This window comes from Strongylocentrotus purpuratus, unplaced genomic scaffold, assembly GCF_000002235.5.
Source record: "Strongylocentrotus purpuratus isolate Spur 01 unplaced genomic scaffold, Spur_5.0 spur5_scaffold_12, whole genome shotgun sequence".
In the NCBI taxonomy this organism is placed as follows: domain Eukaryota; kingdom Metazoa; phylum Echinodermata; class Echinoidea; order Camarodonta; family Strongylocentrotidae; genus Strongylocentrotus; species Strongylocentrotus purpuratus.
In genome coordinates this window covers 25,555,304-25,575,975 of record NW_022145597.1, presented here as the reverse complement: position 1 = coordinate 25,575,975, position 20,672 = coordinate 25,555,304, and the positions used below count along the sequence as shown (strand labels likewise).

Here is a 20,672-nt window from a genome sequence, read left to right as displayed (position 1 = left end):
ACATACCGATCGCAAAATCCATTTTACAGTCAAGATAATATTGAATGATTAAACTTATAGGTAAATCACTGAATAACGATATTTTTTCTTTTGATTTTTTAAAATGATTTTACATTTAACATGCGATATGACGTAATTTATTGAAATTTCAGAATGGATTATGCTTTTATCGCAAGACGCTTTCGCCTGTAGTAGGAAGTCACCAGCCACTCGGTGTTGAGGCCGCTGGTGTTGAGCTATCGATTACGTGATCGGTATCGTCCTTCTAAACTGACCGTCGGTGTTGGAGCTCGGTTCAGCAGCCTTTGCGCGCTCTCAACACCAACACCAACACCGAACACCGTTATCACTCACTATACTACCAGGCCAGACGGACCTTGTTGTAAAGTACCTGGGATCGCGATCGGGTCAGAAGACACGTTTTCAAATTTGCTCAAGTTTCACGGGTAATTAAGTTATACATTTTCTTGCTCTGTTTTCAATACTAATCTACGCAGTATTTTATGGAGTTAGTATTTTTTATTTTGCAAACGGTGACTTCGTAAAAACGTCAGTAGTAGTACAAATGATAAAACAAGCTTTGTTTACGCCCGTGTTTTTATAATGTAGCCCCTAGTGTATGTTTTTGTGTTATGTGTCTCGTCAATCAAGCTGCATTTATTTTTGTTATGGGGAGGGGGGGGGGGGGGGGGGAGGGGCGTGGCCTAAGCCTATAAGCCAAGTTTATAAGCCAAGTTTATAAGCCAAGTTTATAAGCCAAGCCTATAAGCCAAGGCCTATCGTCCTTTTCTGATGCTAATCATTTTCTATTCATTTTTAAAATTTGTTATCATTAATGCCAATATCTAGGCCTAATGCCAATGGTTTAAAAAACAGCAGCAGCAGCAATTAAATCCCACAGCACAGGCACAAGTTGTGGCAAATTAAATTTAGAAATTTCTCCCTCCCTCTAGCCGGCCTCTCTTATCTCTCTAAAGTTAGCTCTCTCCCTCTCTTCCCCCACCTTAGACCAAATTTTTCTGTCTCTTTCGTTCGTTAGCCTCCGATTTGGGTAAGGTCGGCTCTCTCTTTAGAGACAGAACAGCCCTAGATCTTTACGCTTTAGTGTTCACGCGTTTGTGTAAAGAAACGTTACACCAAACTTGGCAAAACTACCGACCAAATTCCATATTTCACAGGATGCCATTACGAACTCATAGCTCGCGCACATTTTTTCCTTCACAATCATTTTGCCTTCGGCGTAGACTAGAAGGAATAAGATTTAGATGACGTCATGCGCAGCGAGAGTTTAAACTATCGCTGCAAGATTTTTATCATGGATGTCGATTTTGACCCATAATTTCGGACCATTAAACGGATTATTTCAATCAAGTTGGTAAGTGGAACCGAAGTAGTTAAACCTTTACCTAATTTCCAAAATAAGATGCACCAGATATGCATCCTGTGAAATATGGAATTTGGCCGGTAGTTTTGCCAAGTTTGGTGTAACGTTTCTTTACACAAAGCGTGAACACTAAAGCGTATAGGGCTGTTCTGTCTCTAAAGAGAGAGCCGACCCTACCCAAATCAGAGGCTAACGAACGAAAGAGACGGAAAAATTCGGTCTACCCCCAACCCCTCTCTCTCTCTCTCTTTTATCATTCATACTAGAATCTAGATCTGTAATTATATTCCAAGTAAGCTTGTAAGGTTGTAGGCCTACATGTGATGATCGATGTACAAAGATTTTTCAAAACCTTTCTCTTACAGTTTTGGTAACGTCTTATTCTTGAAATGATACAGAAAACTTTCATCAGTTGGGGATAATGATAACATGTAGTTTTTTAGCTTCTACCAACCTTAAATTTGTTATGCAAGCTTTCATCCACTCCTGTGGACTTTCTCAAGCTAAGTGATCAGTCTGAGTCACACGTTTGCTTCGCTGCACTGTTATATATTTGGCAAGATCATATTAGACAGAGTTAATGGAGGAGACAATGGGTCGTAGTGGCACGTTGTTTTTATGAATCTTGGGAAGACCATAAAACCTGGGGGTAGTGCATTAGCTGAACACGCCCTCAACACAGGACATAAAATCGGATGGGAGGATGCCCTCATAATAGACTTTGAAAGTAACGTCTGGGCAAGAAAGGTGAAAGAGTCCTTATGGATTAAGAGAATTAAGCCATCACTGAACAGGGTCTCTGGGTACCTATCGTCACCGATCTTTGGTCCAGTGATCACAGGACACAAGGCAGTGCAGCGAAGCAAACGTGTGACTCGGACTGATCACTTAGCTTGAGAAAGTCCACAGGAGTGGATGAAAGCTTGCATAACAAATTTAAGGTTGGTAGAAGCTAAAAAACTACATGTTATTCTTGAAATGTTTCTCCTTTGGTCAGATCGGTTTATTGCCATTTGGTCAACAATCAATTCATATACTACCCAATTGGTCTATTCCCATATGGTCTAATAATCATTTGATCATTAATAGTAATCATCATCAAATGGGTCTAGACCAAACAGCAACTCTACAAAGAGATACAATTATTTTCTTCACTTTGTCATATTGCATTTATCATCACATCTTTACTCTGTCTTACTCCTAGGTTTAGGACGTACAATTCACAATGGGTAACGTCTACAAACTTTGGTTTGGTCTGGTGGTGCTCCGCTTCATCTGGTGTATATGGCCTCAAACAAGTTATGTGGATCCGGCTGAATTCTTTGAGGGAACAGACAAGCTTGCCTGTGAGTCTGAAATGAATATATCCACATTTTAATTAACTCTTTCTCTTATCAAAAGGATGTGGCAATATGAATGTTATTACTTGACTTTTCAACATGACTTACTGACTTTCAGTGAATCATTTAGGAAAAGAAGTTAAAACATTAAAAGATTCAGTATTTTTTCATATCACTTTATCTTTTACTTTAAGACAACTTTATATGACCATTTACTTTTGAAATACAGGTTAGTGTAATTACTTTTAAAAATTAATACAAGATCTTTTACGATACATTTTCTTACAACAATCAAGGTTGTACAAACTTTATGGAATTTAAGTAGTAAATCGGGGCTTTCCACCTACAGGTGCCCAGTATATATGGTAGCCCCAAAGTCTGTGCTGAAAGTTTGAACCCCCCTTCCCCTAAAAAAAATGGTAAGAAGGGGCTCATGCATACAGACTCAAAATTCTCAATTGGGACCCCTCATGAAAACAATGTGGACTCTTGTATTAACTGGTTGCTGTTGATATGTTTGCTCTTTCAGCTCGTATATTTGGATTCCCAAGCACTGCTGCTGCGGGCTACGACACGCCCAAACCCCAGACCACCATCTTCTTCCCATACATCACGGCTGGCGCTGGCTTCCACCTCCTCAGGAAACTGGCTGAACTGGGACTCGTTGCCGTCAACGAACGAACTCTCCTCATCGCACCACGTTTGATGATCACAGCTGTGTCTCTGCTCTGCGATTCCTGCGTGTATAACATAGCAACCATCTTGGGCCAAGATGCAGGTGCTTGTATGGTCATCTTCGCCAGCTCGTTCGCGACCCTGGTGTTCATGACCCGAAACATGACCCACGTCATCAGCACTTGCACTTTTGCTCTCTTACTCCTCCTGGTGGTGGATTCTCGTAAGAGTCAGCTGGCTCCGAAGACACCATCCAAGGATGGGAAACAGAAGAAGAAGAGTAAGGTGGTGAGCGATCCGAACCATGGTTTTTGGTTGGGAGTCTTTGTCTTGGAGGGTGTCTTTAACCATCCATCCTTTTTCATCTATTACCTCATCCCCATGGCTTTCTGGCTTACAGGATCGGCCTCCCAGCTCGGTTCCGGAGCCCTCAGAACAGTCCTGTACAACCTGGCATCCTTGCTGCCTGGTATCGTCACAATGGGTACCTTTTTACTTGTCCTGGATTCCACATTCTATGGAACCCTTGATGCGGAGATCCTCCTCAACCCTCAGCTGTTGCTCGAGAACCTTAACTCCGGGTTGGTGCAGAACTTGACAGTTGCGCCCCTCAATTTCCTGCGGTATAACTTTCTGGACGCCCCTCTGGAAATCAGACCAAAAACCACCCATCTCCTATTCAACCTTCCATTGCTTTTCTTTCCTCTTGTCATCAGCTTCATATCGGAGATCTTCATGGTGTACAAGGGAGCAGAGCCCCAGAGCGGAAAGACATTTTCGACATCGACAAGCCGTGCCTTCTTTGCCCTAGTTTTCACCACCCCACTTCTTGTCTTCTCTCTCTTACCTGACCAAGATCCGAAGCTTCTGCTTCCCCTCATCATACCTCTGGTGCTCCTCTATGCAGAGTATGTGATCTACCCTGCCACAGGTATGCCTAACGCACCTTGGATTGTCTGGAATGTATTGTTTGGATTGGTATTTGGAGCTGTGCTGCAGGGTGGGGTCATCCCGGCCCTTGGAGACATCAAAGCCACAGTGACAGCACCCGTCGTTGGTAAACCCACCTTCTACCACTATGTCTTCTACCACACCCCCACCCCACCCCAATACCTCTTAGCCTTGCCACCCCAAGGTACATCATCGAAACACCAAAACCAGTTCCTCATCCACGATCTTGGCGAGATGGACCGCTTTGATATGCACCAGACGATCGGCTCCCTCCTCAGAGACGACAAGTCATCTCCAGAGGCTTCGTCGTACAAGAAAGAGATCTACGTCATAGCCCCAGCGTCCATAGATGCCCTCTTCTGCCGAATCAACGTCAAGTTCACCTACAAATTCGTGAAGAGGTTCACTCCCCACGTTAGTCTAAATGAACCACCGTACCTATTCCCCGACTATGTATGCAGTGCGGAGAAGGACCGTAGTTATTTCCGCATGGGTATTCAAGATCGTATTCCAGCACTCTTCTCTTTGAATATGTACAAGGTAAAACTTGTGCGTCATGTTGGATCGGAAGATATAGAGAAGTATGATGATATTCAAAAACAGAAATCTAAAGGAACCAATAAAAATCAGTAAATGACACTTGCTTACTAATACTATTGAGGTTTTTCTGTGATAATTGCATGTAGAAAGCTGATTATTTTGGGAATCTTGGTTTTATAGATTGCAGATGATATGGGTAAGAAAATTGATTAATAATAACAAAAACATATGTTATGTCTTTTCATTTTTTTTCAGGACATTATACAATAATGTTCTATGAGCTGCAGAGACTTGTATTGATTACATACTCATTCTTCCATTTATCCACAAATATGCATGCTCATTTATGTACTGCAATTGTGATTCTAAATATTCTCAAGTACTGTATAAAACTATTACCCAAAGGAACCGTTTGTCTTTCATGTTTTTACTGAAATCTGACAGTGATGTCTTGAGACCAGTCAATGTCTTGGGTTTTGGCCCAAGGACCTACCGGTAATACTACATGAATTTAATAAAAGATTATCCTCCTGGTCTTTTATACCCCATGGGCCAGTTTTTCAAGACTGTCATAAGTCTAAGTTTGTGAAAATCCCATTGAAATGCATGTTAACTACTCCCGTTACAATTGTAAACCCACAAGATTAGAGTTACAACAGTTTCAAAACACTTTTGTCAGGTCTCGTCGGTAACACTTACTTGACTAGGTCTGCACTTCAAAAATGCAATTTATAGCCATGTTATTTAAGTTTTTCAGCAAGTACTCCTTCAAATGGATATGATTGGGTGATTACAACATCTATGTCTTGAAGAAATGAATTGTGGACCACCTTGACTTGATAAATGAAGTATATAGTAATACCAGAAAGTTAATAGATTTATTTCCAGGGTATATTTGTATCGTTATTGTGCTAAGCACATTGTGTCTAAAAGTTAGAGGGGTAAATGAGAACATAATCAGCAAAGGTTCATTCTTTAAAGGTAAAGACCAGTATTGGAAACGCCCCAATTTCAAAAAATGAAATGGAAGCTCTCATTACCAATCATGTGAAAGAATATGTTTTGACTAATACATGGTGATAAAAAATTTGCCAGGAAACCGCCTACTAATTCATATAATTGGTAAATTTGTTTCTCTCATGGTCTGTGAGAGATATAGGGTAGTCCCATATACATCTTTCTGTGTATAGTGCTTGTATTTTTACGAAGAATGGGCCAAATTTCTTATCATTTTGATGATTCCAGAACCTTGCAGATACTAGATGCTAGATGATCAACCTTTTCTGATCGATTCCACAGCGTTTCTTTCACAATGCAATTGCATGACCATAACTGGTCTTTACCTTTAATAACAAGCTGCATCTTTGAGGAGTGACAGGTAAAAAGTCTCTACCGGTATTTGTAATTTATCTCTTGGGGCACTCAGAGATATGCTCCAACAACAATTATTCTAAGCTTCATTTTGTGAAAGTGGATTTTAAGTTAGGGTTAGAGGTTCTAGGTATCGCGTTTTATCCAGCGTTGAGTTGGGAATTCTGTAAGTGTGGGATATGGACGGTGGAGCAATTGTCAGTCACTACTCGCCAGATCATGTGTCCTTCAACCTTAGCCATTATATATGAATAGTGAATGAATATTATTCAAACATAGCATCTTTTTATATATTAGTTGTCATGGGGAAATATTGAATAGGTCTGAAAGACTTTAACTTGCCCATTTTTGTAAAGATATCGGGATGAATATAAAATATTCATATAATCCGCCTACTGCCCTACTGAAATATTTGTTCACGTACCTCAAGTATAACAGTACTTGCATGCATGTGTATGATGCTAGATAATCAAGTTCTAATCAAATCTGAAGTTTTGGTGCCAAATATGTTTGTTATTATTGTGCACATTCACAATTACTTACATGTACATGTATGTGCAACAAAGTCTATGTATACAGTAGGCTTGCGGGTGCACCATGTGAGAGAGAGAGAGAGAGGGTTGAGGAGTCCTGGAAAAGACTCTGACTCAGTAATCTTTCTTGGGGGTGTATACTTGTTGCGTATACTTGTTGTGATATTTGTTGTGATATTTTTTTCAGTATGTTGCAAAACTTATGCAGTATGTCTAAAAATTTTAATTCAGTAAAATGTTAGTTACGTTGCATTCACCAATCAAGTTTTGAACATTTGAACCATTTTAGAATGACATTGGTATTGAATCTATAAATTTACATCCAGTACTAATCATTAATTTTCAGGAATAAGTTGCTATACATTTCATGTTCTATTGCTAAATGTAAAACATGTACAAAATTTAAAAAATATCAGCATATTTAAAGCCAGACTAGAGTGAGTGGTGCTGCTGCGGAACCTGCCTAATTTTCACCTAACCTACTTTGATAAAAGCCATAAAATGTGTAATATCTTTTTGTGAAGTACTACGGCTGGAATGAAATATTTTGTATTAAATTGTAATCATGAGCATGCCATTTTAGGTGGTTTGCTACTTTGCTTCAGACTTTACTTTGTTAAAACTTATAAAGTTAAAGTAAAGATTGTATTTGGGTGTAAGTTTAGTATTTAGTCCAGAGTTGACAGGAATTCGGCTAAAGTAAAAATAGAAATTGGCTTGGGAGAATAAGGGGTACAGTGAATTTCCGTTTAAAAAAAAATTGATTATAATTTCAATTTGTGTGCATGTTACTGGAAAATATACGACTTTTGCATGCCAATTGATAATGAAAAACTCCCTTTTTTTGGCGTGTGTCTGTGTGTGTGCGAATTTATATTTTATCAAGATTTTTGAGCCGTCTACTTAAATGTCTTAATATACAGTGGTTTGTTTGGTATGTTCATGTATTGGAAACAAGGTGGAGGGGATACTTATGCATTTGAAAATGTTCCTGTTTACAGCCAGGAAGGCATTAATTCATGCTTTAAATGAAGAGTAAATGGTTCAGTGCCCTTCTGGCTCTCGGTAGACATGTGTTATACTGAAAAGGCTTGTTCAGATATGGCACGGTAAACCGCCGCAAAAAAGCTGTCACGTTTTTTGAACGTGTAAATGAAGAGGAACTACACGCAACAAAGGTCCTGTGCGTATTCCGTGAGCTCTGTGTTACAAGTTAGAGAAATATGAAGCGTATTGCAATTAAACCACCATGGTTTGCTGACACCATATCTGAACGAGGCCTAAGAGCAATGTTTTTGTATGATAATCATGGATTTATTACAGTACAATCTTCTTCTTTTTTTAATAAAGACAAAAAATATAATTTAAATCATTTGTGTTCTGACTTCTTTTATTCATAAATCTATCATAAATTTGAAGTATATAATACTTTAAAATCACATTTCATATTTGGTATCACGATTGTCCATGGTAATACATGAATAAGCATACAACGGGGGGTTTGGGGCTGGGGGAAGGGGGCTGCAGTGTGGCTCCAAGCTGGGGGTGGGGTATTTGTCCTATTAGGTCACAAACCCTGGTTAAGATCTACTACTTGACTGCAACGGTAAAGGAAAGCCAACCTTGAGCTCTGCATGGCACAACAAGAAAATCTCAATTGTTTATCATGCAATTGCTTATTTGTCAAGCCCAACAAAAACTTACTGGAAGTACCATTTAAAGAAAATGCACAATTTGCATTTGCACAGAAGAGAAACCAAGTTCTGGCCATGTGTTGGGACGACTAGCTTGATTTTCAATATAAATCAAATCTTGTGACATCAGAGACCAATTTCTGGTTTCAAGGTACATGGATCTACCGGTATTGAGATGTAGAGGTTTCTAAATCTTGTGGATGAGTGAAGCTATTATAGACTACATGGTAAGGATTTCAAATCCCTACCAAAGCACTAATATCCCTATTACATTTGCATTACTTGGCTACCGTATCTGCATGATTTCTATTAAAGGTAATACAAAGTTTTGGTATGGGGTCATGAATTTGGTTTAAATGAATATATTGGAAGCATATGCGATCCTACAATATTCAGGGATCGATGTTGCGGTCCAAATCTAAAGTTATGAAATTGTAAATAATAAACTCTTTCTGTTATAGCTCCCTCTCAAGGTCAAGATATCAATTAAGCTATAAAACAATGTTTCTTGACTAAAATCGACCAATTAGCTATTCCTGTTTGGAAATTATATATCACAACTACATATTCAGAGAGTTTCACGGTCACAGCTACCATTGTACGGCCGTAGGCGCTATTTGAAATGTATCAAAATTTAATGGGAGCACCGGTAAATTTTCAGATTCAAATTTTCTCAAAAGGAGAAGTGTTTTAGGGGCTAATTTTTCTTGTGCTTATAATATATCTACAGGGGCATCTAAATATATCAAACTTGTAAAGAATCACTTTCCACCCAATTTTCAAATTTCCCCAAACTTTGTATTACCTTTAAGATGCCATGGTACTACGTTTAGAAGTGTTAATCACGTCGTCGGACTGTGAATCACGGGGTCCGTGGTTCGAGTCCTGCTGCGACACTAATATTCTTTGGCAAGACATTAATCTACACTTGCCACTCTCCACCTAGGTGTTAAATGGGTACCGGTAGGAAGGAATTCCTTAAATGCTGTGAGCGTCGAAATCGGCAGCCTAGCATAGCCAGGTAATGTCGAAGTGCCTTGAGGACCTTGCAAGGTCGATACGTGGGCTATAAGAATCCAATAATATTATTATTATTATCATTACTGTTCAAGTAACCATCATTATCCATCGTTCTTGAAAAACATGAAGAAACCCTGCACTGTGTCAACACTGATCAGTTCCTTGACCGTTAGCACCTTGTGTAGTTCATGGAGTCACTGAAGGACGGTTTCTGGCAAAGTAGGTCCTTCAGGGTTTAAGCCTTCACCACTATTGCCAAAGTTTCAATATTGTCTATAATTGCAAGTCCATCATTCTTATACACTATAAAGAAGCCCTGAACTGTTGCAACAGCGATCTGTTTCTCGAAAGACGGCATCTTCAGTGGTTCAGGACGTTACTAAAACATTGGTTTCTGGCAATATAATTTCTAAAAGATAAACCGAGACAAAGCGTTCATCACCTTTGCCAGAGTGCTTCCATATCCTCTATGACAGCAAGTCCATCATTGATAAAGAAGCCCTGAACTGTTGCAACAGTGATCCGTTTCTTGAAAGACAGCATCTTCAGTGGTTCAGGGTGTTACCAAAGCTAGTAATATAATTTTCTAGAAGATAAACCAAGACAAAGCCTTCATCACCTTTGCCAGAGTGCTTCAATATTCTCTATAACAGAAAGTCCATCGTTCTTATACAACATAAAGAAGCCCTGTACGGCGGCAACACTGATTGGTTTGTTGAAGGACAGTGCCTTGTTGGCAAAGTTTTCTGCCGCTTCTGGTCCTAGCTCGGGGTAGAAGCGATGGTACATTTGGACTAGCTGGTGCTTGCTGGCGTGGCCTATGAGCTGCTTGTAGTCCACACGGCCTGGGCGAATCAGAGCTGGATCCAATCTGAAAAGAGGAAGGGGTGGGGATACAGTTTAATTAATTTGTTTACAAAACTGAAAAGGATATGGGCAGGCAGCAGTACTGCAGTGCCAGAGCTGTGGAATTAACTCTTGAGATGATATAAAAGAGGACTACTATTATAACAAAAACTTAAGGGAATTTTTAAAACCCATCTCTTTCAAACTTAAATTATGTTTATTGTGCACCATTTTTCTGGCTACATCTAGCCTATAGATATTTTGTTAAGTTATGCAATACACAAGAATGACAAACTGTTGTCTTTCATCATCATCATTATTGCATGCTGTCTCAGAAACAGACAGCATTTTTAAAATTTGTTTTCGTTTTTCTGGGTGCATTTCATGAACACATTGGAGTGGAGAAAATAAATGAAATGACAAATTTCCGGTAGAATTATTTCACTTGATATTTCATCAAATATTTCATCACAGGTCCAAAATAATTAAATAGTAACATATTAATTAGAAGAAATGTCAATTATGTATAAGACAGGGGTGAAAGTGAGCACTAAAAAATAAAAGTTTTTTTGTTTTCCCCTCAACCCCGCCCCCCCCTTGAAGAGGATTCGCGGGAGAAAAATGGCATCTAACAACCTTCCCCCCTTTTGAGTAAGAAAATTGGGGAAAAAATAGGGCAAAATAGGTTAGATTAGAGAAAATAACGGGGAAATCAGTAAAATCAGGATAAAAGAGGGAAGAAAAAAAAAATTCTGGTAAAAAAAAAGTATAAAAACAATAATTAAATCGGGAAGAAAAAAAAAATCAGGAAAAAATCAGGAAAAAATCGGGAAACCAATTTAAAATTGGGTTTTTATCAGGCCTGATACGATTAACGTGTAGTTACTATTTAAGTTTGGGCGGGACCGGCCCTAAAAACAGGACATCAAATTACGATCAGTACTAGTTTATATCCGTTGCCAGCAAGCATGCTTATTGGTCAAACTTGACTTTATCTTTAATAGCGACCTACCTGTCAATATAGTTGGTCGTCATGAATACTATTCTAGCTTCTGTCGATGCGACACCATCCAACGTGTTGAGAAGACCACTCAGTGTGACCCTGCTCATGCCTTGGTAACGAGCTGCAGATGACACAGAATTGGAGATTAGAAAAAGCATATCAGTTTAAGTATTCAACAATAATCTATAAACATATCTGTTTGATTGGCCTATAATTAATTGTATTCTTTTCTTCCTGTTTTTATGTTCTATCCTACTCATGTTTTTTGTGTAAGTGCTTTTATGTGATATTCTTTTTTGCACTAGTGCGCCTTGAGTGTTTGATTCCAAGTGGATTCGGCACCTGAAAAATCTCATATTTTATATATTACATCATTATTATTATTATTATTCATTCAAAGATGAAGTCGAGTACTGGTCAGGTTGGTAGGCAAACACAAGAAAGCTGAGTACTGAATCATGTGACTGCGTATAAACCCCTCAAAAAGTTCAGCAATTCATGTTTGAGCATTGATATCTCTCAGTCTCTTGTTAGTACATTATCATACTTGACATTGGTATCATTAAAAAGCCTGTTTATTCCCCTTTTAATACAAGGATGCCCCATGTGTAATGATTATATAATCATGGGACATGCAGTACACCTGAATAGGAGGCCAAGTCAAAAGTGAAATGTTGAAAGATGTATTGTTATTGTCAATGATGAACTTGTCACTTGTGTGGGAGATGGATTGCTTTCTGAAGGCATAACAATGCATTTTGCAGCACTTCACTTGCAGAAACTTACATCCAGTGAGAAACAAACTAAGGAAGAAAATAAATAATTACAGAAGATTAGAATAAGGATAGAGAGCATAGCCTTTTAAAAATTACAAGTAGAAGAAAAAGAATGATTAAAAAATAAAAATATATATATATTTTTTTTTAAAGGCAGGCTTTACTACTTCAGCCAGAAGGGATTAGAGGTCACTGTGACAGGTGGCTATCACATTAACTCAGCTCTCATTTAACATAAGAAAAAGAGGATCATGGGGGACCAACAGGCACCCATTTGGGAAGTTTTCTATATAGAGGGAGCAAGTAGCTACAAGTAGGACAGTGTGCCTTTAAAATATTTTTTTAAAGAATCAATTCTTACGATCCTCTTCCTTCTCCCGACTAACGAAGGCAGCATCAATGTCCTCCAAGAGAATGATACTCTGCTGAGGGGCGACGTTCATGAGGTGATTGAGACGGTCGTCGGACAGGCTACGCTCGCTAAGGTTCATCATGCATATACTGTATTGCAACTCTCCTGCTAAGGCCATTCTAAAAAAAAATGTATAAATGAATACAAAAATGAATGAAAAAAGTATGGCAATGCCTCAAGTATTAAGCCTATGTGCTTCTACAATATTTAAACCTACAATTATATTGTATTTTTAGACATCAAAGTATAAGTAGAAGTCTAGTATTCAGGGGTGGTAGTGAGCACTAAAAAAAAAATAGGTTTTTTGTTTCCGCCTCAACCACACCCCCCTTGAGTAAAAAAAAAAAGAAGAGGATTCACGGGGAAAGAATGGCATCTAACAATATCCCCCCCTTTCGAGTAAGAAAATTGAGACAAAATTGGGGAAAAAATAAAGCAAAATAGGGAAGAATAGAGAAAATAAGGGTGAAATCGGGGAAATCAGGATAAAATAGGGAAGAAAAAAATTTGGTAAAAAAAAATCAAATCAGGTTTTTATCAGGCCTGAGTATTGTCTAATGATCATGATGTTATGTGATTAAACATAACAAATATTTTAAAGAGGAATAAACACCTTGTTTGATGATAAAAATCAAAGTACTGATAAGGCCATGATAAGAGAGCTATAATTGATAAAACTTGAGTTTCCAATATTTTTTGGAGGAGTTTAGATAGTGAGAGAGAGAAAATAAAATTCAAAAAATACATCTTGTTAAGATTTCAATACATATTTAATAACTAATGCTGGCCTCATAAGGCTAATTGGCAAAATGGTTGTGCTCACATACACCAGGGCCCTGTCTTACAAAGAGTTGATATCAATCGCAACTATGTACATAAGAGATTGGAGATTGCAAACTTGCGATTGATTGGAGGACTTGGATAACTCGGGGCTCAGATATAACAATTTGAAATCTAATCTGCATCTGCCCCGGCTTAAGAGATGACTGCTGATTTTTCTAATGCATTCATACATGTATCAAAAAGTCTGTTGATTTACAAGCCAATACATTTTTGAAAGCTTCTCATATGATTTGATGTTTTTTTTTAAAGACTTACATAAAGCTACTCTTTCCACACCCAGGTGGTCCATATAGAAGATACCCTCTCCTGTATGGAATACCTATGGGATGACAAAAAACGTAATATTATCTCAAACATATTTATTCTAATAAAGATCTGTGTCATTATTTGATTATCACTCACAAGATAAAAACCTTGCATGAATTTTCTGTTGAGAGCCAGAAGGGCATTAGATATGAATAAAAAGATATGAGTTAGTGCCCTTCTGTCTCCAAACAGCTGATATACATATATTCATGTTGATAACAATTCTTCAGCCCATATTCTTAATAGAGGCCGAAATTCTGTTCAACCTGGCTTCACTTTAATCAGTCCACCGACCCATGGAAGACTAAGTCTCGACTTTAATATTCCGTTAAAATTACTGAATTAAATGAAGAAACAAAATAAACTCAGACATGAAATGAAAATGAGAAATTATTTCCATGGTGACAGTATTTGACTTTTTGTAGTTTGTATTATGTCCCTTGTACATACGGTAATCGATGCTGAAAGCTTAACATTTGTATGCAAAATATACTGCATACACAGTCAATAATGAATGAGCTAATCTCTATGGATAAACATTGAGAAACCAAACTATATTATTACAAACTGGTCACATTTAAATATCAACAATAACCATAATGAAGTACTAATGACAAAAAGTGGTCCATTTAGAAAAGATATTATATCAAAGAAAATTGGTGCTGAAGGTGCATTAGCATAAATTGGTCAGCACGCCAACATTTTCTACATAGAAAGATTTATCACACTCATTATCACTATTGTTGCTATAATCAATAGAGAAATATTTCTTGGTTATGTTAAAATACAGACTAGAAGTTGAAGAAAATAAAACTAAGAAAATAGATGCGAATACTACTAAGTGGATGAAGATAGTTAATGATTTACAGGAAATGCATTAATAATCTGCTTTCAAGTAAATGTAGATATATAATTTGATTATATTTAAACATGTGATGATTTGCTTGGTGTAAATAATTATGGATGAAGTCATCCATGATTTTGTATCTGAATAAAAAGGTTTTTTTTAAAGGAAAAAAAGAATTCACTATTGTTGCTATATGACCAGCTTTTTACATTACCTCTATCAAAGTACCACTGTGGATAGTTGATGAACTCCTTGACGTCCTTGATGATCGTATCCGTGATTCCTCGGTCCAGGATAACCGAATCGATGGGTCTCCGCTTCCTAGGGTAACCGAACTGCCTCCACTCTGCGCCCATGGCTGTGTACATGATGGTCTTACCCTCCTGCTTCTGCAGCGCCATCTCTCGAGCTGCACAAGTTTAAAAGAGAAATGCATTTTAATCTTTTTGATAACTTTCAAACAACAACGTCAACAATAATAATGACGATAATAAGAAGAAAGAGAAGAAGAAGTAGATGGAGGAGGAGGAGGAGGACGAGGAGAATAAGGAGAAGAAGAATGACCTTCTTGCTTCTGTAGCACCGCGCCATCTCTCGAGCTGGACAGGTTTAAAAGAGAATGCAATTTATTCTTTTTAATAAAATAAAAACAATGTCAACAATAATAATGACAATTAGAAGAAAGAGAAGAAGAAAAAATAGATTGAGGGGAAGGAGGAGGAGGAAGAGGAGGAGGAGGAGGAGGAGGAGAATAAGGAGAAGAAGAAGGACCTTCTAGCTTCTGTAGCGCCATCTCTCGAGCTGGACAGGTTTAAAAGAGAATGCAATTTATTCTTTTTAATAAAATAAAAACAGTGTCGACATAATAATGACGATTAGAAGAAAGAAAGTGAAGAAGAAGAAAGAGAATGCATTTTAATCTTTTTAATAACATAAAATTGATAATAATAATGATAAAATTTAACAATAATGATGACAAGAAGAAGAAGAAGAAGAAGAAGAAGAAGAAGATAGAGGAGGAGGAAAGGAGGAGGAGGGGGGGAGGAGGAGGAGGAGGAGAAGGAGAAGAAGAAGAAGACAGAAAAGAATGAAGAGAAGAAGAAAAAGAACAAGAAAGAGAAGAAGAGGAAGAAGAAGAGAGAGCAGAAGAAGAAGAAGAAAAAGAAGAAGAGGAGGAAGTAGATGGAGGAGGAAGTAGATGGAGGAGGAGGAGGAGAAGGAGAAGAAAAAGAAGAAGTAGGTAGCACTCAAAATTCCTTCCTACTGGTACCAATTTAACACCTGAGTAGAGAGTGGTAAATGTAGACTAATGATAAGCAAACAAAAATGTTTCCAGCATTTCATATTTGTCACCAAGATTTAAGCAAAAAGTATCCCCTCCCCCTTTCCACCCTAAAAAGGTTCTCACATTCGTTGCTCATAATCATAACATTTCTGTATTATAAACTAACTTGACAGGTCTTTATATTCAGGTCTGAGTGCATTACCTTGATTGAGTATCTCATAGAAAAGTTCCTTGTTTCGTCCGATCGCTGTCAGAGTGACCGTCTCCCAGGGAGTACCAGTATGGAGGTCAACCATCTGCTTCTCTCTGTTCCTCTCAACAAAGATCCAGGTGTTTTTATATCTGTGGTATTCATGGGGGAAAATAAACACACAGTCAGTATTTGCTGTGCCTGTGTGAGTTGAACAGTATTTTGTATGCACCTAAAACTAACTCTAATGAAAAAGAAGTATAATAAATTGAATGTTAAAGAAGTACAGTACAGGTCATGAGATTGCATTATGAAAGAAACTTTATCGATGATATTGGCAAAGGTTGATGCTGTAGTTCATTAGAACATTTTAACATTTAAAGATAAAGTTGAGTTCTGGTCATGCGATTGCATTGTGAAAGAAACGGTGTGGAATTGATCAGAAAAGGTCGATCATCTAGCATATAAGTATTGGTGTGTATTGCAAGGTTCTGGAATCATCAAAGTGATAAGAAATTTGGCCAAGTCTTGGTAAAGTTACAAGCACTGTACGCAGAAAGATGTGTATGGGACTACACGAACACGTGGCGTATAAATCCGTCCCAATTTTTACAATGTTACATGCCATATTTAGAATATGAAGGCATCTGAAGAGCCATACTTTTCAGGGAACATGTTTTATCTGATGTTCTTCCACATTTGCATCATGACAATGATAACGCTCACAAATTATTTTTCACTGCTTCCCAGAACTCAACCTTCTCTTTAAAGGTTTGGAATCAACAACAAAAACAACTGAATTGGTTTGATTGCAAATGCCTTTGATAAGTTATTGGGGGAAGGGGGGGGGGGGCACAAGGTCACACGTCTACATAAAGATCCCAATCTGGCATATCTTAAGTACATTTTTAATTTAAAAAAAGGAAATATGCCTCTCCCTTAAACCTTACTTGAAACTCAATGACAACCCAAATCATTGACGAAATGAAGATAGCAAATGTCCCTGCAGTAGATATCAGATTACGCACCTCAAATAATGGTTGCCGGGGCTGGGGACAAAGTCAAACTGGGTATCAATCTTTCCGCTCTCGCTCTGTGTGAATGTCGTCTCCACGCTGAGATGCTGCGTATGCCGTGCGGTCGTTGTGATCCACTGTAACAACCAATGGTAGCTCTTATCCTTGCTTGGGACCTCCAGGGTCATCAACAGATGGCGCCGTGCCGCAATGCTCCCGTACTGAAGACCCTTCTTCGAGATGGTCAGGAGAGCTCCGACCCCGACAAGTCCAAAACCCGCCCCAAAGTAGGGGTTTTCTTTCAACATCGCTATAAAGTCGCCAAGACCCATGGTTGTATCTTTATATCAGTCAGTGTGAGATCATCTAGACAAAATAGGAACAGAAATATTTTCTTTGCATTTTAATTTAGTCATACAACAGGAGTATGAATGGTATGGAGGGCACTTGTGAGGGAGGTTCCAGTTCATTTAGGAACATTTGTACTTTTGAAATTAAAGCCTTTTCAACAAAGTCAATAATTTGTGTTTCTTTGCTAGTTAAACTTCGTGGTCCTACCTCTGTCGACAAATTGAAAAATCCGAGGACTAGTTTCATTAATGATAGAGAATTCATGTTCTTTTTGGAATAACTTTGAACTTGGAATAAAGATGGGTAGAATTCTACTAGAAAATGAGAAATGTCACTCCAGTGGTCAAATTAATACTTGATCAAACTCAAAGGGGTAAATGCATGATAAGTAGCAGAGCAGAAATTACCCCCTATTTTCCAGACTTTAAAGAACATATCTTATGAAATATTATGATCCCTTTAACATTTGATGATACACACTGTATGTTCCCCACAATATATTTTCAGATGTGTCTTAAGAAAGGAGACAAACAGAAATTCATTATATATTTGTACACAAGAAATGCAAGAGTTGTAAGTTGTATGAGAATACCTCACAATCACAATCTAGTAACCAAATTGCCAATTTGCAATTTGCATACATTTGGTGATCAATCTCAGATTTTAAATGCTCTTAATTTTCTTATTATTGGTCCAATTTATTTCAAACTTTTACCATTTTATTTCTCTTATTTCTTGCTAATCATAACAGGGTAATAAACTTTTTACTAAGGTTTGATTGCCCTAGACAGAAATAATCGTCTGGTTGGGGAATTCTTTAATAAAAGTGACATTTGTCGGATGGTGACGTTAAACTTAAAAGGTTGGTCCCCAGACGTAAATAATCACATCTGATTGATACACGTCTGTAAAGAGCCAATTACAGACAAACACACATAGAGGTGGTCAGTGGAGCCAGACTTAGTCCCACTCTCAGCAGAATGACCATGGTTATCAGAGACTGAAGTTTTTGTTTCGGTGATGGATTGCCCCGTCGTATGCAATATTAAATGAATAAATTGAATAATGCAGGAATATTTCAAAGTCCACAAACATTCCCGAAAGTGACCCCCTTTTCGTGAATTTTCAATCATGCATAAACAAATTCAACATGAAATATGATATCATCATGATCACGGCCATGGCATGGGGAATGTCACATCCTTAAAAAACTGTGTATAGATCTAAGCCTAATGAATTGAATTGTGTCTGCAGTTTTTGCCTGAGTAATAGTAGATCCAACATCGAATTCAATATTTGGGACTGGAGTAAAAATAATAATGTAAAACTTACAAAATATCTCTGCATTTTACAGATTCATCATTTATTCAAAAGTCACTGCATTATACTTTTTGAATTCTATATGAGAGATTCTTACAATCAGAATGGTATTAATAATTCAACATAAACATACCCCTCCAAAAAAGAAACCTTAGGCCTACCGCAATTTCAGCTCTCGAGTCTCACATGCACTGCAATCGCAGAATATCATGAATATGCATATAAATTATGACCGCGTCGACGTATTTATTGTAGTCTAGTTTGCAGGCTCTTAAAAAAATATCTGTTTCTACTTCTACTTCTATGGTGATACTCATCAACGCCTGTTCAGCATCTAGATGAGGATAAAGCATAGAGTTGTATAATTATACAGCTCTATGCGGTACAGTTCCTGAAAAAGGAACTAAATTGTTTCAAGAGCCACCTTGAACTGCTCCAAAGAGGGCAGTTCAACGATGATTTGAGGTAGCTCGTCCCAGTCCTTAAGTGTCCTGGGGAAATAACTAAATTTGTAAGAGTCCATTGAAGAGCCTAGTCTCATATATCGTTGTTGTTGACTCCTCCTTGTAGTGCGCTGCCTCGGTTTGATGTACTCCGGTATTGGTATCGCAATTTTGTTATTTGCTATCTTGTAGAACATTGACAAACGTGCCCGTTTTCTTCTTTCTTCAAGTGTTGGGAGATTAAGTTGTTCTCGCATGGATGTTACACTGGCATCACGCTGGTAGTTTCCACAAATGAAACGAAGTGCACGTCTTTGGACCTTCTCGAGTTGGTCTATTTGATTCCGCTTATTGGGGTCCCATACTACCGAAGCATACTCTAGCTGGGATCGTACGAGAGAGATGTATGCCAGTTTTTTCACTTCTGTTGGACATTGTCTTCCGAGATTCCTCCGAATGAATCCAAGGGTCCTCGAGGCCTTGTTTGTGACCGCATCTACATGCGATTTCCAACTTAGACGCTCATGTAGCTCGATTCCAAGATATGCTTTGCTGGCCACACCTAGAAGATCATCTCCCCTCATAGTATAAGTGTGCATTATGGGATGCCTCTTTCTGTGAATTCGCATTGAGTAGCATTTTTTGGCGTTGAATTGCATTTGCCAACGATTAGCCCACTCCAAGAGTCTGTCCATATCTGATTGAAGTTTTACTGTGTCATCTACAGATGCTATTCTCCGCATCAAGAGGCCTATCTCGTAATCAGTGTCTGAGATTTAAACTGTCGTGGCTACAAAGTATACTGCACTAATTCTTACTAAAATTCCTATACTTTTGGTTGCTGAGTTTGAAACAGAGTTTCTCAATAAACTCCTTTTATCAATATCAACTCTTTCTACAGTCAGCAACTATGTTCAGCAGCCGAGCCTAGAGTTATGAATATGCATGACCACTCCTCCTTTCCGATCAGCTGGGCGTATAGGGGTGGTGAGGGGAGGGGGAGTGAGGGGAGGAGGAGTGAGGGGAAGGGGAGGGGCATGACCGCCTGGCTGTACTCCCATCCTTTATTAAGGAGCTATGTAAATGGCTCTGGGGCATCTTAAAAGTGATGACCTTTTTTCTTTCTCCTCTTCTTCTTCTTCTTCTTCTCCTCCTCCTTCTCCTCCTCCTGCTCCTTCTCCTCCTCCTCCACCTCCACCTCTACATCCACCTCCTCCTCCTCTTTCTCCTCCTCCTCCTCCTTCTTCTTCTTCTTCTTACTTTTTTGCTTGCATGCGCTGCTTGTCATAGATTTTCTCTGATCTCTTTCACAAAATCCTGGATCCACCCATGAACCGAACCTATTATACGTATCCCATTTCTATATAGTTCAATTTATAGGAGCCTATACATCATAATTATGGCGTTATGGATCGAGGGAATAAGCCAAAACAAACGTGCTGATACCAAGTTGAAGATTTTTTTTTAAATTGATGCATAAAGGGCTCGATTTGGTGCATACTTTTTGCCATTAGAAAACACTTAAT

General features: G+C 38.3%; 2 protein-coding genes across 3 annotated transcripts; one reads left to right on the top strand and one right to left on the bottom strand.

Annotated features, from left to right (window-relative positions):
- Positions 1–364: 364 nt before the first annotated feature.
- On the top strand, positions 365–5,864 carry LOC579106 (GPI mannosyltransferase 4). Of its 2 annotated transcripts, none has more exons than XM_779240.5 (3): positions 365–446; positions 2,589–2,730; positions 3,254–5,864. In XM_779240.5, the coding sequence occupies exons 2-3, from the start codon at positions 2,610–2,612 to the stop codon at positions 4,981–4,983; spliced, it is 1,851 nt and encodes a 616-aa protein (XP_784333.4). In that variant the 5' UTR covers positions 365–446; positions 2,589–2,609; the 3' UTR covers positions 4,984–5,864. The 2 variants fall into 2 exon arrangements, with proteins under 2 accessions (XP_784333.4, XP_030838081.1); XM_030982221.1 differs by lacking the exon at positions 365–446 and adding an exon at positions 2,176–2,325.
- Positions 5,865–9,525: 3,661 nt separating this feature from the next.
- On the bottom strand, positions 9,526–18,916 carry LOC579223 (mitochondrial chaperone BCS1). Its single transcript, XM_779351.5, has 8 exons — positions 18,837–18,916; positions 17,045–17,398; positions 16,029–16,168; positions 14,756–14,950; positions 13,644–13,707; positions 12,495–12,664; positions 11,367–11,478; positions 9,526–10,379 (listed from the first exon to the last, which is right to left on the bottom strand). The coding sequence occupies exons 2-8, from the start codon at positions 17,362–17,364 to the stop codon at positions 10,124–10,126; spliced, it is 1,257 nt and encodes a 418-aa protein (XP_784444.1). The 5' UTR covers positions 17,365–17,398; positions 18,837–18,916; the 3' UTR covers positions 9,526–10,123.
- Between the last annotated feature and the right edge of the window lie 1,756 nt (positions 18,917–20,672).

Coding starts and splice junctions, on each gene's coding strand:
- LOC579106 (XM_779240.5), top strand. CDS start 2,610: ATGGGTAACGTCTACAAACTTTGGTTTGGTCTGGTGGTGCTCCGCTTC. Junction 2,731..3,253: donor GGGAACAGACAAGCTTGCCT/GTGAGTCTGAAA, acceptor TTGCTCTTTCAG/CTCGTATATTTGGATTCCCA.
- LOC579223 (XM_779351.5), bottom strand. CDS start 17,364: ATGGGTCTTGGCGACTTTATAGCGATGTTGAAAGAAAACCCCTACTTT. Junction 16,169..17,044: donor CCCGGCAACCATTATTTGAG/GTGCGTAATCTG, acceptor TGAATACCACAG/ATATAAAAACACCTGGATCT. Junction 14,951..16,028: donor CTATGAGATACTCAATCAAG/GTAATGCACTCA, acceptor AAACTTGTGCAG/CTCGAGAGATGGCGCTGCAG.